The sequence below is a fragment of the Siniperca chuatsi genome, linkage group LG2 (assembly GCF_020085105.1).
Source record: "Siniperca chuatsi isolate FFG_IHB_CAS linkage group LG2, ASM2008510v1, whole genome shotgun sequence".
Classification (NCBI taxonomy): domain Eukaryota; kingdom Metazoa; phylum Chordata; class Actinopteri; order Centrarchiformes; family Sinipercidae; genus Siniperca; species Siniperca chuatsi.
In genome coordinates, this window is record NC_058043.1 from 8,902,205 (window position 1) to 8,924,124 (window position 21,920).

General features: G+C 39.9%; 1 protein-coding gene across 18 annotated transcripts in view; it reads right to left on the reverse strand.

Annotated features, from left to right (window-relative positions):
• Positions 1-21,920, reverse strand: part of rap1gapb (RAP1 GTPase activating protein b) — a 98,594-nt gene that overhangs the window by 3,161 nt on the left and 73,513 nt on the right. For 8 of the 18 annotated variants that reach the window (XM_044212144.1, XM_044212153.1, XM_044212084.1 and 5 more), the window contains 21 exons: positions 21,861-21,896; positions 20,093-20,140; positions 18,373-18,411; positions 17,976-18,161; positions 17,068-17,171; positions 12,701-12,779; positions 12,561-12,614; positions 12,358-12,441; positions 12,166-12,266; positions 11,598-11,727; positions 8,643-8,798; positions 8,400-8,471; positions 8,216-8,302; positions 7,733-7,876; positions 5,451-5,582; positions 4,183-4,260; positions 3,351-3,460; positions 2,391-2,507; positions 1,402-1,543; positions 881-980; positions 299-408 (listed from right to left, as the gene is read on the reverse strand). In XM_044212144.1, coding sequence (XP_044068079.1) covers positions 299-408; positions 881-980; positions 1,402-1,543; positions 2,391-2,507; positions 3,351-3,460; positions 4,183-4,260; positions 5,451-5,582; positions 7,733-7,876; positions 8,216-8,302; positions 8,400-8,471; positions 8,643-8,798; positions 11,598-11,727; positions 12,166-12,266; positions 12,358-12,441; positions 12,561-12,614; positions 12,701-12,779; positions 17,068-17,171; positions 17,976-18,161; positions 18,373-18,411; positions 20,093-20,140; positions 21,861-21,878 — 2,091 coding nt within the window. In that variant the 5' untranslated portion in view covers positions 21,879-21,896. The remainder of the gene's footprint in view (positions 1-298; positions 409-880; positions 981-1,401; positions 1,544-2,390; positions 2,508-3,350; positions 3,461-4,182; positions 4,261-5,450; positions 5,583-7,732; positions 7,877-8,215; positions 8,303-8,399; positions 8,472-8,642; positions 8,799-11,597; positions 11,728-12,165; positions 12,267-12,357; positions 12,442-12,560; positions 12,615-12,700; positions 12,780-17,067; positions 17,172-17,975; positions 18,162-18,372; positions 18,412-20,092; positions 20,141-21,860; positions 21,897-21,920) is intronic. The other 10 variants (XM_044212105.1, XM_044212188.1, XM_044212179.1 and 7 more) reach the window with 5 other exon arrangements.

Sequence of the window (21,920 nt, forward strand, 5' to 3'; positions counted from 1 at the left end):
CTCACAGAGGTGCTAGCATGGCTGTAGACTCTTGTTGATGTATTTTAGTCTATAAAATGTCACACAATAGTAAAAACTGACTCATCACAATTTCCCAGCACTCAAGGTGACATCTTCAAAACCCAAAGACATCACATAAAACAGAAAAAAAATGGAAGTAGTGACTATTTGGTCTTTCTACTCAATAAATGACTTAAACAATTAATCAGAGGGAACATTATTTCTAGTGACTTTGTAAAACATGGAGTAAAACCATCAGAGTGTAACCTAATGACTGATGACAAGAAGTTTGTCTCACCGATGAGAACTTGTGCTCCTGCGAGGGGCGCTCCGTCTTGGACTGGCTGTCTGTCCCTTTTGGCTCTGATGTCTTCACTCCGTCCAGTTGCTGCTGAAGATGAGAAGCTGCTGGGAGGGAGGCAACAGATGCATGGCTGTCATGGTTAATAAACTCAAGTATATAATGCTCCCAGCTGTTCTAGTCGAAAAAGGATAAGCATGCAAAAGATTAATAGTTCAGAGTGAATCATTAGTGAAAAAAAACTGAATGTGCAGCATAACAGATATGTTTGCAATGCTGTACATTTCAGGCATAGTAAACTTCATTAATTTAAGAAGAGTTTGTTAAGTTACACAGACTGGGCCTTCTGTTGTTGGCATTGAGCGCCACTGGTGTAGCTGAGGTGAAGTTCATCACTCAAGAGTGCTCTGATATTAATTGCTCAGGAAGCAGAGCATGTTATTCTTACATCTGCCCCATCTAGAGTTTCCCCAGATACTCTGGATATGTGAAACAGTTGGCCTTTGGTATCTTGCCTGCTTCTCACACCTTCAGGCTATCACTGACCCAGTAATATGAGCCCCTTTCTCCTAAACTCACCTGGAAAACTTCCCTGGCTGGTACTGCACGCACTGTGCTCCACCGCAGAGCTGTACACAAATGAGTCTCTCTTGAGGGGCGTAACACAAGACACACTTTCCTATAGGAGCGGTAAAGACAGTTAGAAATATTTCCCTTTTTTTAAACCAACAATGTATAACAAGGACAAGCAGACAGCATAATCATAACCACAGCTCTACTTCGTTACTGTATTTGTATTAGCCTTTTTGGTCTCTTTTTTTAGATGCAAAATGGTGCAAGTGAAAGAAATGGATAAACACATTGATATACAGTATATTACTATGCAATACATTTTGAGACCTGTCATTACTGGGGTATAGTGAAATCCCTGAAACCTTCTCACATCCTTTGTTTCAATTGTTTAGGTAACAGCAAACAAGTAGATTATTTTCCCCCACAGTAAAGGTGAGACAAATGTTAATGCAACCACAAATATGGCATCAGCTGTGAGTAGCTGCCCGCTACTTTTATGTGTTACGACTCTGCCTGTCTCCACCCACCAGTCCAGTGTCGTACTCCTCCTCTGCCTCGTGCTCGTTCTCGTGTTCCTCCACTACGCTGGCAAAGCTGCTGGCATTGGAGGAGGAGCGTGAAAGGTCCTGAGCCTCGGGGATGGACGCTGCCCTGCAACACATCGCCAAACTACACACCTGGGTCACTCTGACCGCACAAACACCATGTTTTCCATACGCTGAATTTATTTGGGCAGCACAATCAAAATATCTTTTTTTTCCATTTTTGTATTTATTACTTTTCCTTCCAAACGTCTAATTAATTCATCAACTTCATTTTACAACACCTCAGGTAGCACTTTCAAGCAAAGTGACAGCAGTGTGTTTGAATCTGTGCCAAGTAACATAATCTTTTAAGTTGTTTTGGAATTCATGCAACCCTCTAAATTAGCTCTATCTAGGGCTTGGTAATACATACCAAAACTTACAGTATATCACAATATTTTTGACATACCAACAACAAACTAGAGTTTAAGTGCAACCTTTTGGGATCAGTAAAACACAATTCAAGCTATATCATGCCAATACTATGATCAAAATTCCAGAAGATATCTTGCCTCATATTAGTCAATGCGTGTAAATAATTTCTTAAAATTTAAATGTGCTCTACCTTTGCCTTAAGAGTGCAAAGATATTAATATTGTGTATATCACAACATCACTGTCAAAAAATATTCTAAACTACAAAGCTGCATAAAGTCATGCAGGTGCCTCCTGCAGAATGCACAAGCTATGTTGTTGGACCAGCAATAACCAAACATGGATAATGTGAATTTGGTGGCTTGTTTCATTGAAATGGCTAGAGAGGCTTATGACTATGAGTATGAGGGTAATTGTCCATGTAATAGAGTTGCTGTTCCAATCTATAAAAATGCATTCCCTATCCACCCACCAAAGGGATCAATCATCACAAAAAACGTCTCAGTGTGTGTGTATAATATAGTGTATTATTATATAATGAATTTAAATAATAGTCACCTGTTCTTAGTTGCGGGAAATTCTGGAGAACTGTGATTGGAGGAGTTGTCTGATTTGTTTTCCTGCGAAAAGTGGCTGCTGTCCAGTGTCCTCTGGGTGCTGGGTGACACCTCCCGGCTTCAGGACAGGGATGGAGATTGACACGTGTAAATACATGAAGTTTACTTATTTCATATAGTAACACATTAGACAAACTCTTGATGAATGTTATAACACATACATATCATCTGAATGTGTGTTATAAGATCTGAAGAAGTGGCCCTTTAACTGTAACAAACTGCAGTTATTGTTATGCTACTATTGTTGCCTTTTTTTCCTCATCGAAGTGACAAATATTACATGAAATTAAGGGCCCTAATTTAATCGCACAACGACAAGTGCTTAGTGCTCCAAGCGCTCATATTAATTCATGAATAAATGTAGACTGATTTACAGGAGTTCCTGCTTTATCCAAATTAAACATCCACATTAAATGCTAAATGTTTGATGCACATTTGTTCCAAGTATTTAGTTTGCTCTTGTTGATAACATCACCAGACTATTCTTAGCAAAAAGTCTAAGACCCAATTTCTGCCGAAGTACCAACAACACGCTTTGCGCTGCCTCATTTGAATGAACCTCCCACCGGCTTGTTCCTCTCCTCCCACCTGTGCACCGTGTGCTCTGCGCCTGCCACCAAAATACCACACAGATGGGCAAAGCAAATTTCAAGGCTGTTATGAATCTTCTGTTGAGTTATTACAACCTAGAATTTGGGTAAAATCTTGGTTTTGTTATTCAAAACACTTCGAATCACAACAAATAAAGTAAGGCATTGATAATTCCCTCGCTTGATGCCATACAACGAGAGCTTGTATCTTAAACAGTGTATCTTCCAATGGCTGAATGCCTTGCTTCCATCTGTTGCAACACCATTGTCTCCTCACTACCCACTCCCTGCTATCAGCTCTCTCCTCTCACCTCCTCTCTTGGACCTCCTGGATGTTCTCGATGCCAATGGCGCTGCTGCGACGAGAGCTGAAGGGCCCAGACTTTTTCCTGGTTGGACTTTTCCCAGGAATGATCAATGACTGACAGTAGGTAGGTAGAAGAAAGTCAGACACACACTACAGGGATAGTATAAGCAGTTCACGAGCACAATATAAATTATATTGATATTCAGTACATGACACAGTGGGCTACTGAAGTGAACGATATCTACATATAGAAATATGCTCCGAAGAAATAATGAACTGATGAATCCCGAGGTAATGTAATGACACATATGGAAACATGTTTTACAAATCCATGATACACTGGGCTTCGGGAATTGATTTTACATTCTATATTCTCTTATTTTGACTCTGATGAAAAAAGTTTTTATCGTCTCAACGCCTTAGAAGCATCCTGTTGGGTGTTCTGTTTGGTTTTCATGTTAAGTACTGAGGTCAGACTGTAGAGTTTATTTGTTCAAATTTCAAAATGTCTGGTACACACTAATTTAAGATGCAGTATGATTCATCAATGAGTGACTGTGCACAGGAACATAAGTGGGAGTCTGTTTACAATTTTCTTTTCTGAATTTCTTACTTTTCTCTTAAAGTGTTTAACAAGAAATTTAAAAGTAAAATGAAGTGAAGGAAGACATGCATGAAGCCCTGAGATCTGATGCAATGGAATGCAAAACATGAATCAAGGAAATGCAACATCTGAAATGAAATCATCAGCTGCACACTTACATTATGAAAAGACAATAGCAAAGTAAAATCCAGAGACAAAAATAGTAAACAAGAAGGGAGAAATATACATGAACCTCTTCTATTGTTCCTATCCCTATGGCACTGCCTCGGCGTCCATATTTACTGGGACTTTTCCCTGGAACAAGCAATGACTGAGCCACACAGGACAGGGCAAGGGGAGCACAGAGAGAGGAAAAAGCAAGAGGGAGGAAGGAAAAGAAAAGAACACATCATAAGATCTCATGCGCACAGCACAAAGAATTTAAACAGCACGGTGCAAAAGAGCTTGAAAATGAGCTCGCAGCATGACTTAATAGACATGATACTGAGGAAATAGTGAGAAGCTTTTTAGAGCAAAAGCAAGGTTGGGGTCCATCACAGGAGGGCACAGCAGGAGATGGAGTGCCACCGAGGTAGCAGGCATGTTGGCAGTTTCTGCCCTGAGGGATACAGGTCTGTTTAGTGATGCATTCAGAAGGCGAAAAAGGGCAAAGCGGGCTGACAAAATTCAAAGGGGTAGCTTTTAGAAAACTAAGTCCTTTCAGAAATTTGGTTCCAATTCAAAATACTGTCAGTAACCAAATCCCAAACTGCAATGAATGTCACTGAAACATAATTAACCCCCTTTGAAAGACACACAAACAGGACAGTGTGCTCCTTGCATTTATGGCTTGGGCCATGCATACTCTGCAGCCACATATGCACATATACAAGACTGTGTGGAGAGTTTGTAACATTTACAGGAGGAAACAGTCATGACAAAAGCACAGTAAGGAGGGAGGGAGTCTGGGTAGTCAAACAGCTACTACACTGAGCTCACTTCAAGACTCAGGATGGAGACTACACTAGGGCTCACAATCTGCACTGAGAAGGAAATCATCAGATTCATTCCACAAATGATACTCTATTTTTAACATCATCCTAGATATCCAAGTGTCACTCTATATGGTGATGAAGATTCTCTCAACAGATGAGAATGAATGAAATTCTGACAATGAGTTATGTTGTTAATTTCCCAAACAAAAAAACCTAGTCATTAATAGGAACACTATGAGCCGTAAATGGAAAAAGGCAATCAATGAAAGCTGCTTTAGTACAAAGCAAGAGTGAATTTAAAATGTCAGGAATGAAAGTGAGTGCTTTGATGTTAACATACTGATGAAAGTAAAGTGCTACAATGTGCCAACAGGAGTAATTAGCTAAAGTGCTGCTTATAAGAAAGAACTGGGGTGAGAGCAGTCTGTATGCATATTTATCCACTGTGCTGTGAATGGTGAAAATATACTGTATCCTGAATGTATGTGTTAGGTGGGCATCATGTGAACCAAAATGGGCTACTTACAATCCCCGGGGTTTTGGGGCTCTCTGCGGGATTGTGGGTAAAGCTGCCACTGTGACTAGTGGAGACTGTGTGTGACTTCTTGTTACTGAGGCCCATGGCGTCCATAGACTGGCTTCTGCTGCGGATGACCCGCTACAGAGAGAAACGAGGAGATACTGTCAGTGGATCCACTTTGATATTATGTGGAAACGCAACACACTGACCGATTTTTCAAAGCATTATATACCACATGAACAGTATGTGACTATATACTCAAACTAAGTCCAAATTAAGTCGATTTCAAAAGTTGACAAATATGTGCTTATTAGTAGGTACTTTGCTAATACACATATTGGTTCTTTGCACAGAGTGTATGTTTTATTTATATTGAATATTCATAAAATGTGGTGGCAATAGCCTTTTTTCACAGAAGACAGGGTCCTGGTACTGTGCATGCTGGCTCACTGTCACGGCTTACTGGGACACTTGAATACAATGGAGCCATCTTTAATGTTGTTAGTAACACCTGTTCTTTTCTAACTATGACAAAGTCAAAGTCAAAATGTCTGCAGTGAAAAAGGCCTATCACTAATATATTATATATTTTAATGATATAATATAATAAATTGGCGATTTTTTGGGGGGTGGTCCCCCTTGTTAGCAAAATTACCAAAATGCAACTCCCTTGTTAACCTCCACCCTCTCCATCCCCTAGTAGCAGAGTGCAGGGGCAGAGCTGTTGTTTAGTTGAATATGCTAGTTTAGTTTGCCTGACTCATTTATCCTTTATCTGACTGAGGTTTGTGCAAGTGCAATCTATGGCTCTGAAATATCAGAAGCCTAACTGTGCTGTGTATTCATAAATCCATGGCGCTGCGTGTGGTGCTGAAGTAGCAGACGGATTTGTAATTGCGCCTTTTTTTTCTCAGTCCCGTCCTTCTGTCAGTTTCGTCTTGGATTTATAATATTCTCTAAACTATATACTATAAATACTCAATTCTATACTATATTGTAGCCTATGTACTCTATTGAGTAGTGTCAACTTTATGATCAAAGTAGCAACGTGTAGTCGTAGGGTGCTTCCTTTGGGCCACCCCCGTTAAAAATTAACAAATCACTGAATATAATATAATGTATGACTACATGCTGAAAATATTGTGAAGTGAATATTTTAGAATAAATTCGATGAATCTGTGAAGGCACACGTGTGTATATGGATGTGTGTGTATTTGCGTATTTGCACATGAACTCATAGGTTTATGCTTGTTTGTATGCAGGACTATTTTTGAACACTTAGGGGCAGTGCAGGTCAACAGGCAGGAGGGAGAGGCTGCGTGAGAGAAATGTAGGTTCACAGAAGGTCGAGGGGAGTGTAGGCTTTGTGATGGAGGAGGATGAAGCCGCATCTCCTAAGTTGTCATTTAACAGCGGGAAATCTATAGTGGGGTTTTGTGTCATAGGAGGGGACGCCTTCCTGCCTTCCTTGCTCACAGCAAGGAAGTGAGAGAAAGTAGGAGAGACAGCAGGACAGCAGAATTTACACCGCTGGACAGAGGCAGCGAGAGAAAGAGTGGGAAATCTTTGCAGATGTAATTTGTGGAGGTGTGAGGAAGAGAAAGAGAGGCAGCAAAATAGCTCTTGACAGGTAGAAAGAAAAAAGAGAGACAGGATTTGCAGGCAAGAGTGCATTTATACAGATGTAGTGTATGAAGATATGGAGAAGAGATGGATCTAAAGAGACAAATGAGACTCAGAGAAAGGTGGATATATTCCTCTGAAGTTGCATGGAAATACAGAAAAGATGGCTGAGAACTAGTTGGCGACACAGAGAGAAGAAAAAAACGCTAGGGAGACATGCAAACTGCATCATCAGCTCCCTAATGGGGGGTCATTAAATTGTTCATCAGGCACACACAATCACAGCTCCTAACCGCCGTGCCTCAGCGGCTGGGCTACGCTCCACCACCCTAATGTTCATTGATGGAGCACTCTGTCGGAGCAAAGTGCCTTTCATACACAACAGGACACTCCCCAAACCTCAAAACCACACCATCATGTGAAAACACACCGGGTTCAGCAGTTGCAGCCAAGTGAGGAAATCAAATGCCACAGGACTGGTCCTTTGAGATACTGCAAATTTTCTATGCTTTGTTTTCTCATGTGTGAATACCCAGAATCCCAGCCAAGCGACAGGGGAGGGAAAAAAACATCCTAAAAGTCTCTCCAGTCATAACCATTCTCTCTCATGCATGTGGAGTTGCAGATTAACGGCACGCCTCGTCAAATGAGGGATGGGGCAGTACCTTAAAGGATTCAAAGAAGCCTCCTCCTCCTCCTCCGCCCCCATTCTCCAGTTTATCTTCATCTCCACCCAGACCCATCATGGACTGGCTGTTTATATGCAGCTCCTCATACAGAGTCTCCAACAGGGCTGAACGTGTACGCTCCTGGCAACAACAACACAGTCAGTTTGCACAGGTACTCACACTGAAATCCAAAATTCAAGTTAGTTCATCATCTCAAATGAGGGGATATGGGTGACACTAATGAAAATTATATGACAGCACCACATCAGGATGATAGACATCAGCACTAGAGGTCATTTGCAATGTGATTGTTGTTCAAGAAGGGTTAAATAATAAATCTATGTTGTGACTTGAAATCACTTTCTATCAACAATACAGCCAGCAGGATGCACACCAGGTATGTGCTCAAGTGTGCACACATGCACACACACTACAGGCATTCACACTATGGCACAATTTGCACCGCAACACTCTTTTCACCTCGAGCTTGGCAAATTTCTCAGCCTTGTAGCAGGCGTACTCTGCATTGATGAGCTTGGTGAAGAGGAATTCACGGAACTCAGGGCCCTGAGGAAGGCAAACATAAAGAAGGAAAGGTGATGATGAAGGTTTATGATGACTGAATGAAGGGGAGATGAGTTTATGAATTTGTGTGACTGCTGGCCTTTTTGAAGATGGCAGGGTCAGGCAGAGCAGGCCCAAAGAAAGGTACATCATCCCGCGCTGTCACAGACACCTGGCGGAGAACGGAGGGGATATACTGTGATACATGACACAAATGCCACTTTTTAAAGCCTCACAGTAGAATAAAGCTCCTGAATAATGAATGAGTGAATCTAAAATTGGTTTTACAGGTCACTGTCAGTCAGAGTTTCTTGGCACAGTATTGGCTTTCCTTGAAACCAACCTTGTAGGTGACATTGTCCGTACATGCATTCTCCACCTGCACCACCACATACGCATGCAAGAAGTTGGACTGGATCATGTCTGGTACAAAGGGCGTGTTCTCCTCCTGGAACACGATGGCTACAATGTCGTTGCCTATGTGCCTCTTCCTCTGCAGCTGGATGGCACAGATAAACAAAACTAACAACAGCGGAAACATCACAAATAACCAGTTAGAGAATCAAAAACACAGGCCTGTCACAGAATCACTTCCAGAACTGGAAGTGAAAGATTGACTAGGAATAAATATAGTCCCAGCAGAGAGGTGGACATTATTTCTTCTCTGAGATGTATGACACCCCAGTTTTACACAAATATCAGCCAAAAAGTTAAATTCGTATGTCTTGTATCTCCTTTGAAGCTTGTGCTAAGGATTTAATACACTAAACCATCTATATCTGAATAATTTATTACAAACATGAAATAAATACACAAAAAATAGTAGAACACATAGGGTGTGCATAACATATGTCAGTGTATATACTGACTTATAGGCCACTGTATCTGTTATTTAATGTAGCTATGACTAGGCTGGAATAATTAAGGTCCAAGCTTTTAAAGGTTGTTTATGGTGTGAAAATTAATTAATCTGAATACCAGTGGAGGCACTGCAAAGTCAAACAAAAATGGTTTATGATTCTGCAAATAGCTGACAGTCAGTGACCCAACTCATCGTTGCTGAATAGCTCCATTTTCCTTCTTGCCAAAATGCTTAAAGTTGCCAAAAGGACACTCTAGACTTGGAGGACAGACTGACTGTGCCCAAGTATTACATTTATCCAAGCAATATCTTTTAAAAAGCTTGGTGTTGCCAAGAATTAGGGACACCTTTTTCTTCTGCTGGAATATGAATCTATGTTGTCACCTCATAGCCTTTTGCTAGGAACACTAATTTAAGCAGCTCCCAAACGCCCATAAACATCATAAAAGATATACATTTTTTTTCATTCTTGTATCTTGTAAATATTTTATTAACTTAACAGTAGTTGGGGCAAATTTCCAGTTTGAGAACTGATAAGTACTGTCCCAGAAATGTTTTTCTTTCAGAAATCAAACAGTAAAATACTCTAAAATGCTATTGGATATCAGAATGTCAAAATATATTCTGTTCATCTCTCCAAAATGGCACCGTGACCCACATCATCCCACAGCATGTAAGTGGAAGCAGATATATCAGATTTTGCAAACAGATACAGCTTGGTGATAAACAGAAATGCTTGGTCAAAAATATTCTCAGTGCAGACAAAAAAATAGACCCAGCTCCCATGTCCCTCCTCAGTAGCCTCAACATTGTCACACCAGCGCTGCAACAGCATGCGTTGATTATCCTCCGTCAGTTATCAGGCTATTTAACACTCTACAGTACAGACTTTTAACAAAGCCACTTCACATCTGTTGCTATTAGCTGCAGTGTTAGCTGGTGCTGCAATAAAATGTCTCAAGAGTTGACCAATTGTTTGCACAGTAAATGTTTTCTCTGGGATTTATACATGATTCTTTTCCAGTTGGCAGTACATTTACTTTACAGCCTGTCAAAGACAGTCTGTTTATTCACATGAGAACAATCGACCATCTGTTTCAGTTTTCAGAATTTGCTGAAGTCATAGCAGCCACAAATATGCCAGAAATATTAAGTAAATGGAAAACGTTTATATAGTTCAAAGGGAGAGTCTAACACCACAATCTTCATTTATCAAATATGTACAAATGTCTCAGACTTTTATTCTTCATCAAAAAAGCTCCTAACTAGCCTTGTAATTGCTAGATATCTGATTGCAGCACTTCTAAACACAGGTTTCGCTGCAAAATAACACCATTTTAGAGAAAATTGAGATCACAATTTGACAGACATAAATGAGCATCAAGTAAAGTCTTTTGTGGAGAAAACAACCAGACCATATTTGATATTTTCAAAGATGAAATTCAATCTTCAATATTCAATATTCAATCTTTGTTGAAATGTATTTCCAAGACAGTAGTGAAGGCTGCGTGTGAAACAGGATAAATGTAGCTGCAGAGGCACAGCAGCCAGGTTACTACAGCATCATCCCTGAGCTTATTAGCTGTGAGCTTTAATATTTACTCACACAGGGGCTTTCTGAACCCAGATAGCTGAATAACATTTAATACCACTTTCTCTGTGCAGATGGACTGCTAAACTCAAGCGTCACCAAGGACAGTTAGACACTTAAAAACAAACCCAGCAAGTGTGGGGATCATTGTTTATACATTAAATATGAAGGCACCGTCAGCAGCCAGGTAGCTTAGTTTGGCACAAAGACTGGAAACAGGGGGAAACCGCTTGCCTGGCTCTGTCCAAACATAACAAAATCTGCCTACCATCACCTCTAAAGCTCACTAATTAATGTTATATCTTGTTTGTTTAATCTGCACAAAACCAAAGTTAAATGTGACAACTTGTGGTAGTACAGAGCTGGCCAAGAAATAGTCCCACATATAACCCTCTGTAAAACTATAACTTTTCATGTCATTTTTACACATTTTAGATTGTGTTTCCTTTGGACAGAGTCAGGCTAGCTGTTTCCAGTATTTATGCTAAATTAAGTGGCAAGAGATTTACCATACAGACATAAGAGTGGTCTTAATCTTCTCATCTAACTCTCAACAAGAGAGCTAATAAGTATATTTCCCAAAATGTCAAACTATTCCTTTAACCACTGATTTTAGTATTTCCAGATTCAGATTTAAATGATTCATCTTGCTTCATCAACATTAACTAAAAAGACCTATATTTGGATTTTACAGCCCTGACCCATTAGCTGCTGCTGCTGCAGTCTGACACATGGAGGAGTCACAAGGAGAGGCCTTTACAAATCAATTAGTGAAGCACATTGAAAACTGCCCTGAAAACACAAATTAGTTGCCTTGATAATGAATCATTGGAATGTCACTATACCTGCTGTGAGTCTCCCTCTGTGTAAGGCAGCTTGGTGGACACATGGAACATTATCTCCTTATTATGGAAACTTGTGTAGACGGATTCTGTCCCCGTCTGCCCATGAGTGACATCCAGTCCACCCCGAAACCTGGAGAAGAAGAGAGAGGAGATTTAAGGGCAGAAGCAAGAAAAAGGAGAGAGAAGAAAATTTGAAGTAGAGGCAAAGAGAAGATTGAGGTCAACAGCCAAGAAGAAGACAGAAGAGAGACGAACAAAGCGGTGTTAGGAGTGGAACATAAGAGCGTGCTCTCAGAGCACCCGCTCCATCCACGCTCATTCATCATTGGGGGAATGGCAAGGACACTTCTTCTGCCTACTCAATCACAATGTCAGCAACACTACAAATATCAGGAAACTCTAAATCGCATTTCAGGGATTCATTTAAAGCCACTTTGATCAATAGCAAAGTGAATGATCGTCTGCTTCTGACAGACATGAGGTGGAGCACTATACTAAGAATGAACCAAAAGCGCTTAAATCTCCTGCTGAGAAAACTGAAAGAAACTGAACTGAAAAGTGTCCGAACCCTTTAAAGTCATGAAGCTCAATCTTGTGGCCCAGAAACTCCAATAACTCAACAAAGGCAGGACTTTCTTCCATGTTCCCAAACAGCTCCTCCTCTGATGTCTGCGTGGAGGAAGCAAAGGACATTTTCAGTGTGAGTGACACATGACTTGAAAAGCAAAGATTAGCAGCGGTATCTCTGAAGCACACTCACCTGGCCAAACTTTTGATAAATAACCCCAAACTTGAAGTTGTTGCTGATCACATGCTCATCAAAGGTGACAATGAGCCTTGATGCCTGAGGATGAGAGAATAGGACGTTTCCAGTCAGGTTCATGGAGATGGGGTGTTGGTGGACAGCAGGTAGCAAGAAAGAAAGTGGTATTTGGAAAATTCCCAATGAGGACTATTGCCTACCTTTGGGTAGAGGACAGGATAAAACCTATCCACGTTTACTTCTTCACAAACAAGCTGTAAGGGGGGAAAGTATATTCAGCTTTTCTCATTTTAAACATATACTAAAATAAAGGTTTTTGACTATATATTCTGTGCGATACCTTGGCCATCTGAACCACATTGGGGAACTCGGTAAGGCAGGAAATGGGAATCACATCATGGTAAGTTTTTAGCTTTGTGCTGAAAGGCAAACGACAAAAGTTAAAGTCAAAATGCTCACTGTTCGGTTTCTAATCCAAAGCTATCCTTCTGCTTTAATGGTTTCTTTCTTTGATGCATAGGAGTCATGCAAGTGAAACGCCCGTTCAAAGGGGACTTTTCCTATAGATGTTGTGTGGAGCTGGGAGCATAATGGTCTTTACACTTAATGTGTTTGAGCCAAGATTGCCTGGGAGAGGGTGGAATGGGCACCATTACTTTTTTAGGGAGTCACTGCTCTATCAGAGGGGTACAATAAACAATAGTTGGTGAGATAATAGCTACATTACTGGGAAACTTGTAATTACTTTATAATTATTCCCAAAAATAATCATTACGCAAATCGTCCCTGGACAGACTCAACACCCCTAACCGTGGAACATTAGTTATGCAGCAGTTAAATGACCTATGTAGGATCACACCAAACCATTTATATCCTTGTTACCCCTAAAGCATAAGCAGAGCAACCGCAGGGGGAGCGGGGTCACATCCAGTATGGGCCCCTACTGAGCCTACTATATTTCCTCATATAGTGACTGCAATCAGCACATTTATTTATCTAAGCTGCAAAAGCTAACACAATTTTATTTGAGGCAGGGTTTTATTTTAAGTGTCATTTGACACATTGTGGAAGACATCACTGAATTAATCATTGGACACAGTTCTTGAACTATAATCAAAGGGACTTGAACTATAATTACAATAGTAAAAGACAGCTGGTCTCATGAAATGTGACAGCCACCTCACTAATGGTTAAACTATAACCCAGCACAAAAATGACCTACCAGCATAAACCACCACGTTCTGAACAGACACATTAGATACACTAACAAAAAGTATTTTGGAACATAAAACAGCAAACTTAACAAATTCCTCAGTCCAGCACTGCATGATGGGAAATGTGGGCTGTCACTACAATATTTTATTACAAAGTCTCGTTTTGATCTGCTCCCATTTGCCATTGGTGTTTTTTAATCTAGCTAGGTGCTAAAATGCTGTGTGTTGAGTGGGACATTGACAAAGTGGTTGGCAGGTTTGCCACCATGAAGGAGAGGAGTATGAAGTTTTAAAAAGGGACTGTGATATGTACAAAGTTCATTAACCTGTTCAGATAATTTTGTTATATGGAGGATGGTGGAATACACAAATGGACTAATGTTAGCCTACACTAAACTAGGCCTACAGCAAGCTGAGCAGTTGGTGAGGGAAACATCCATAATTAGTCTTTATTAACTTAAATTTTGGTTGTCTGTGTCTCTGCCTGTGGTGTTGTAGACTGTCTATTTTACATTTGATTAGGCCTCGCATAGTGTTGTAGACCACTAAAAGCTTATTCTTTTAGGGAGGCTGAGTGGACTGATTATATTAAGCTTTGAGAATGAACGAGCAAAGAAGCTGAACCTAGAGCAGATTGTAGAGCACTTTGCGGTGCATAAAGCTCACAGAATGCCGTTCAGACAGGCGAATAAAATGACAAACTCTTGATAATTGTAACTCACTTTCTATATGAGAGCGTCAGCAGCCACTGTGTTGCCTAGCAGCGTAGCTTTGTGTGCACACGCTATATGTGGTGTGTAAAAACGGTTCAGTCTCTCCTTTGCTTTAAGATTAAATAAGATAAGATAGAACTTACGCTGTCTATCAGCGGTGGTGCTGAACCGTGCATTAATTGATGCTTGTAGAGAGCCGTGTGCTATCTTTGGTGCTTACACAAAGTGGCTTCACTGTATGTTTTCTTAGACATCTTCTTAATGGCTCAATAAGTGACAATTTGTGCTTATGGATAGGATAGGATATATCATCTATTTTACAGTTGTGAATTTTAAAATGACTTTATCAGAAGGGCCCCTTGAGGATGCTCCGCCCCCTCTGTGCTGAAAGTCTAGCTCCGCCCCTGCCCTAAAGCATCATGATACAATAGCCACAGCTCTCCACTACACTGTAAAAATGAACATTTAGACAACTTGAGGCAACAAACAAGCCACAAAATGCTGAAGCCCCTCCCATGGACAGCCATCATCCATTTGGTATCTTAGCAACCATAGGCAGGCCTGTTAAGCTTCGGATTTCTCCACATGCTGAAGCGTTGTGCATGGAGCTGTAGTACGAGAAATACTCTGTATTTTAAGAGTTTGGAGGGTGGTGTCTTTTTTAGCCTTTCCAAAATCAAAAGCATAAGAGCAAAAGAGTAAGGAAGGGTTTAAAACGTGTGCTTATCTGCTCTAACGAAAGCTGCAAACTTAAGCATGTCTGGATACCTTAGTTTAGTGTTACTTCCAAGGCTAAAGCGTACATCATTAGCTAATTCTTTTAGCACAATATCATCTATGTAACCATCAAGTGCACATTCAAGACTACTTTTAAAAACTTTCTGAGTCATCTGGAAACATTAACAAGTCAGCCAGAGACAGCATTTTCAACCAACTCATGGAGCTAACGTTAGCTTACTTAGCTAGCTAGCAAAATCAACGATCACTGGTTACAAGTGAGAAGCTTGCTTTTCTCTCCCTCTGTCTGAAATCAAGGACCCATTTTTTCAAAACAATTACAAAACAATGTGGGTGTTTAATCTTCCACCGTTATCATAGTAAACTGCCTATGTGCTGTGTGAGAAGAGAAAGGTTGACAGGTATACGGTAACTAAGGGGAGTGAGGCATAGCGAACGGTCAATTTATATTTATCATAGTCCTAACAACCTATAATCTTTATGTATGCTAAAGTTTTCACAGTGTATAGGGCATTAACAGTAAAATAAAAAAAGAGATTATTACTTGTGTAGATCTCTTACAGATGCTTTAAATATGGACTGTGAGTCAGTGCCTGTGACTACACTAGCTGACGTGACTGTGTTTGACTGGGATGATAGGGTGGAAAACATCAGTATGTTAAAAATTTTATGGGCTGAGTGACTGTTACCTCGCGACATACTTATCCACTCTAAAGCTCCATTAACAAAGAGGGAATACAGCTTTTAAAATCTGGAGTGGAGTTTCTCGGGTGCTAAATTTAATTCACAGGTTATATAGTGCATTGAGTTCTGCCTCTCTGCCCCTTGACTGTCTTTAGCAGAATGTGAAGGAGTAGAGGATTTCAGTGAGTGAGCACGAGTTTGGGTGATGGTGGGTGGGAGGCATTACACTTATACAACAGAGATGAATAGTGTGCTGATTGTTGAGTACTTTGTGGCACAGTGTTTTAAGTCAACATTTATTATACAGAGAAGCTTGAGTGTTTATGCTGTACCACACAAACATTTTAACACTTTGATTTATACCCACATTATTACACAACTCCCAGAACTTAAATGACTGACACAAATGTCTGTTGGACCCTGGCATGTGTTTTGTTGTGGTTCTAAGGACATAAAAGCAGAGCATTTTCTAAATATGCGATTATATTATTTCAAAAGCTTAATTGAATTATTTCATTAGTTTTATTAATAATATGATTTTATATTATTATTTCTGGGGTAATTAGTGTTAGATAGCATGTTACAAGACGCAGTATTAGTTAAGGTGAAAAGGTTATTTTTTCACCTCACTGTGACTTAGAAAAAGAACATTAGAGGCTTGGTGGAGCAGATGTCCACCAAACCAGGTTTTATTTTAGACCTTCCTCAGATGAAATTTGTAAGGGAAGTAAGTACATTCATAAAAGTTGCAATCCTTTAACAATAGTGGCTTGGAGGTTGTCACTGACTGTGTGAAATAGGCAGCACACATCTGAAGTCATATTTAATTGAAGATGAAATTGATAAAACAGTTTATTGGGTGCCCTCTGACAGCAGGGGCAAGCCTTCCCGCAACACTACCTATTGTCAGCAATCAAGCTGGAAAATACATTTTAAAATTCATCACTAAGGGTTGTGAGAATTGAGATGCTCTTCTTCGTCTGTATCATTTTTGCTCGACTTAACGCTATACTTGAGCAAAAAAAAAAAACCCCAACATAATCTATCCGGAACAATCAAGTCATGTGTGAAAATATGCAATGGTTCTGTTTGGGAGACATATGAGTAAATGCTAAAAATCACTGCATTACATGGATATTTGAAGCCAGGGCTGTTGCAGGTTCAATGTGAGAAAAGGGCCAAGGAGAGAGAAACACAGAAAGAGAAACAAAGAAAGGGAAAATGGAGTAAAGGCAAAGAACAATTTCAAAAGGGATATTGCAAAGGAGAGGACTGTGATTAAAAAGGAACTTACAAGAAAGAAAAAGCACAAATGGGAGAGAAAACAGGTCAGGGATAGAGATAATAGGAAATTGTACCGAAGCATCAAGCGCAGATGCTCCTGATCCCCAATGACATCATACTTCATGGAAAAGACCAAGTGGCCCAGGGCAGCATCCATGGTGTAATAATTAAAGTGTTCCTGGGGGCAGATAAGCAGAAGCAAGTTTAATGCAAGCATAAATACTCCTCTAGCAACTGACAGTGGGTGACACAATAATAAATTTAAAAAAAAAGCTAAATTAGAAATGGAGAGGGGTAGAGGCACTAACAGTCTTTTAATTAAGGAAAATAAATAGTTGAACTGCCCTTGAGAAAAAGGCATGAAACAAGGCACAATGTATCAACTTTTACAAATCTTATTTTGAACATACAACCACTTTATTTTATAGATATACTGTGTTTACAAGAAGGCAATTTGTTTCAGTTTAGAATCATATAGCATAATATGGTGACAGTATTGTTTTTCTCACTTCGTGTGGTGTATGTACTTGTACATGCACTTCTTTGCTTCATCACTTTTACACTAACAGCGTAGCAGTATTGACAAAAGTAAAGGTTTTCAAGGGAAACACAGACTATGATTTTATTGTCACAAGCAAACAGTGGCATCTGTTTTTTGTCCTCATCTCTTTGCAAGGCCCACATGTTGCTCTGTGTGCCTGAAACATTGTCCTGGTAGTAAAAGTGATTGAATGATAGACACAGACACACACACAAAATCTTTGTGACAACTCCTATATTTTGTAATCACAAAGTTCTGGCAATTGGCTACCTTAATACCAATTCTTTCAAATGTAGTTTTTCTTGTAGGATACATTTTTTAGAGGCAGATATTATTTCAAAATCCCAATTCTAGATTTTAAGATGCAAGAGAATAAATCACAATTGATACTTTTTGCTGTTTTGTAATGCATAAAACCAGACCCCTTTTTCCCATCCTCACCTTGCCCATGAAATGCTTCCTGTAAATCTTGGCAGTGCTGTTTGTCTCCAGTTTGATGTGGGAGGTAGGACAAGGGGGTTGATCAGCCTCTGGTGGGTCTTTAGGCTCATGATTTGTCCCCTCTATCCAGTAGCCTCCAAACTGGGGCAGCAGGATGAGTGGAAAAGGGCTAGTGCGACCCAGAACCTGACAGTGATGGACAATAATAATGTTCAGAAGAATATTGATTAGTAAATAATAGTCGGTGTGTTGCATCAAGCACTGCATTGCTTTCATTGTTGCAGAACATTTGTGCTATGTTTTACCTGTTTAATCCCTTAGCTTTACAGTTTCTGACATCTGTAAAATATTTAGTGTGTAGTGTGAGTTATTTGTGTGGAGAGTACATTGTATGTACCTCATGAACACTGGGATAAGGGATGTAGTCCTCTTCTGTCTGCAGGGAGGGAAACGAATGAGTCAAGCTGACAAACAGCCTCTTCTAGTCATACTTTTTGTTTTGGTTCTTTGAGGAAAATAACAATGAGCATCAACACTGTGACAGAATATTAACTACAGCGTCATCCAGTTCTACATTTTTCAGGGTTACTTTTCTTATCCTGAAATCATGACAGGCAACATTAGCAACCTTTCTGCCTTATATTCCTCTCTTGTGAATACATAGCTTTTTTGTTAGCAAGTAACATTTAGCTGAGGCTTCAATCTGTACTCGCTGCTTTTGTTGTTGTTATGTCACTATTGGAACTCAAAGAAGTTAAACATTTGTCATTTGCTAAACATTTATGCTAAAACCTCTCAGTATTGACATGAAAAAAGGACATTGGATATGCATGTGTTGCGAACCAACTTTCCCTGATTTTCTCCATTTCCCAAGAATGGCGTTTGAAAAACCCCAGCAGAGCATGCCTGGACTTGTTCCATTACAAGTTATAGGCTATATGTGGTAACAAAAGCAAGAGTGCTTTTGTTTATATTCAACTAAGTGAAAGTAACAGTCCCTTACACAAAATACAGCCTTTCTTATGGCATTGCATTATTGGGAATTGTAGCTACCATGGTGGTGGTACTAGAGAAAATGTCAGAGCATCACAAAGGTAAAGAGCATTCATCCTCTGGGCTCTGTGGATGTCTGTGCCAAAATTATATGGCAATCCATCCACTAGTTATTGAGACATTTCACTTAAAACCAGTAATGTCAACCACATGGTGATGCTATAGGTACAGTCAGGGGATCACCAAAGTCAGTAGGTTACATTGTTTGGGGACCATGAATGTCTGTACAAAATGTCATGGCAATCCATTCAGTAGTTGTTGAGATATTTCAGTTAGGGCCAAAGTGGTGAACTGACTGATCAGCTATCAGATTGACATTGACAACAGAAGTTATTGCTCATTGTAGCACTCCTGATAGTTTTATTGGTGTTAAGGGTCTCTACTGCAGCTCCATTATATTGTCTATTTGTGCAGTTATCCACTGGAAACAAGGAAAATATACCACCAAACCATGGTACGGTACACTAAAGTATATGGCCAAAGTATGTGTCTGTCCACATACTTTTGTATAAATTTGGTCTGGGGTTGTTTTCAAGGTATGAACTAAGCACATTAGTGCTAATTAAGGGAAACCTAACTACTACAAGACACAATAATATTTTAGACCATAGTGTGCTTCTGACTTTTTAGTTTACAGAAGGCCTTTTCCTGTGGCAACATGACACTACCTCCCTGCAAGAAGCTGAAAAATTATTCAAGTTTGGTGTGGAAGAACTGGCCTGCACAGAACATCCAACATCCAACACACAACACAGTCCACAGCAATAAATGGTTTTATGTTCTTCTTTCAGATGATTACCATCTATTGTGTGCCCTTTCTGACTTGACCTCAGCTGACCTCCTGCTCAGAGTATCTCCCAGACTTCAATGCCAACTGCATAAGCCTGTCTAGGTAATAGGACAGCTTAGGATTTTGCAGTCATAGTCCCCGTTGAGTTCCTAACTCAGTCGGTGAGCATCCTAAAGCCTGTCTGACAGCTGATAGGGAAAGGTTTATAACTCTGCCATTACGGATGCTTTACCAGACTGTGGTCTATGAGAAGATGTAAGGATTTGCGACTCACTTTGAGGGGAGGAGGGAAGGCACATCTTTGCTCATCCATTCTGTAACCCTGTAGAGAGAGAGAGAGAGAGAGAGAGAGAGAGAGAGAGAGAGAGAGAGAGAGAGAGAGAGAGAGAGAGGGAATGATAGTATACTGTGGGAACAGGTGAAATATGTACAAAACAGGTTCACACATGTGCAACTATAGACAAAGACCAAAGACACAGATACGCAGATCATTTTTGATTGTCAAGTTCCATGAAATTTCTTGTGCAGCAGCATAGTGACAATAATTCATGTTTACATAACACAAGCTCAATCACCAGATGGGCCACAGAAAGAGGAAGTAAGGAGGAGTGATATCTTTAGGACTCTAGCAAGCAAAAAAGATAAGCAGAGGTCCATGACAACAGGGAGAGTGTTTCTATTAAACCATACTGCAGATATGGTTTACCTTAATTCCACTTTAGGGCTTTCCATCATCTATTCTTATTCCGCTGACACATAACTACTGTCAGTTCCCAAAGCACAGAGAGAGATGAGTAACAAAGCATTCCTGATCAGCGGCCCCTTTGTGTGGAATACCCTGCAGCATGATTTGAAACATTTTTTAAGGACTAAGGAAGATCAAATAGAAACTGGAAATACTTTCAATAAATTCATTCTTTGAAGACTAGTCCACTGCTTCTGTTTCTCTTTCCCTCCCTCATTCCCTTTACTTGGAGAATATGAATTACTAATAATAAAAAATGTAGTAAACAAAATAAATAAGGTTTGAAAAATCCCCAAGTAGCTCAGAAACACTTTAGACATTACAATTAAAATGAAAGCATTACTAATACGTGTCTTCACGCCTAGACATCACGCCTTTTACGCCTGTGATCTTCTTTGTTCCAGCAGTAGAATTTCAGAAATATGTTGTTGTTTAAGCCTTTACAGTGTTTTACATATTCTAAACCAAAATAATGTTTTTGTGCTTCTTTCATAGTCTCCACCTAAGATATTATCATAGTAGACTATTCAGATTAAAATGGTGTTTCCAGTGTTTCAGGATCATGTCAAATTGACCCTGACTCAGCAATGCCAAAGCTAAAAGGTCAATTTCATACGGTCTTTGAAAAATACTATTTGTCAGTTTACAGACTACTTCATTCAAGATCAAAAGGAAGAAAAAAAGAAAGCTAGATTATGATTCAGCTAAAAGGGAAAATTTTATGGATGCTTATGGTATCAAAGACATTCTCAGATCAAAGTATCTGTTAAAACTGTGTTGATCTCTTTCCACTGGCTTATTCAGAATCTACTGTTCTTGCTTCTGGTTTGTGTAACTCTGGAGTTGAACATCACTGGCTACAAAACAAAATACATTCCTACAAATCCATCTCAGCATATTGAAAAACATAACATTTCACACATCTGATGACACAGATAAAAACTACACAGCTGTCAAGAGAAAACACAAAGGCTCTGTTCAGCACATTTAGAAGCATCAGGTTTCCACAGGCAGCCTAAAGCTGTCACTGCTGCAAATACCAAAAAACGCATTAATGGCGAAGAGAGGGATACATAGACACACACATAAAAGTGTTGCAGTAGCAGGGTTGTGATCTGTAATACAAAAATAGCAGGAAAAGCAGAAATACAGGACACTCAAAATAGAAGTAAATGGAAGTTTTATGTCCAAAGCGAGTGAAATTTTGAGGATGCCATTTGATTAAAGCCTGGGAGGAAGAACGGACGAGTTTAGGCAGTAAGTACAAAAGGCAGAACCTGGGGACCACTTACAGTACCTGCATTCTCTCGATCATGGCAAACAGGTCCGAGGTCTGTGGAAGAAAGTTGACACAGAT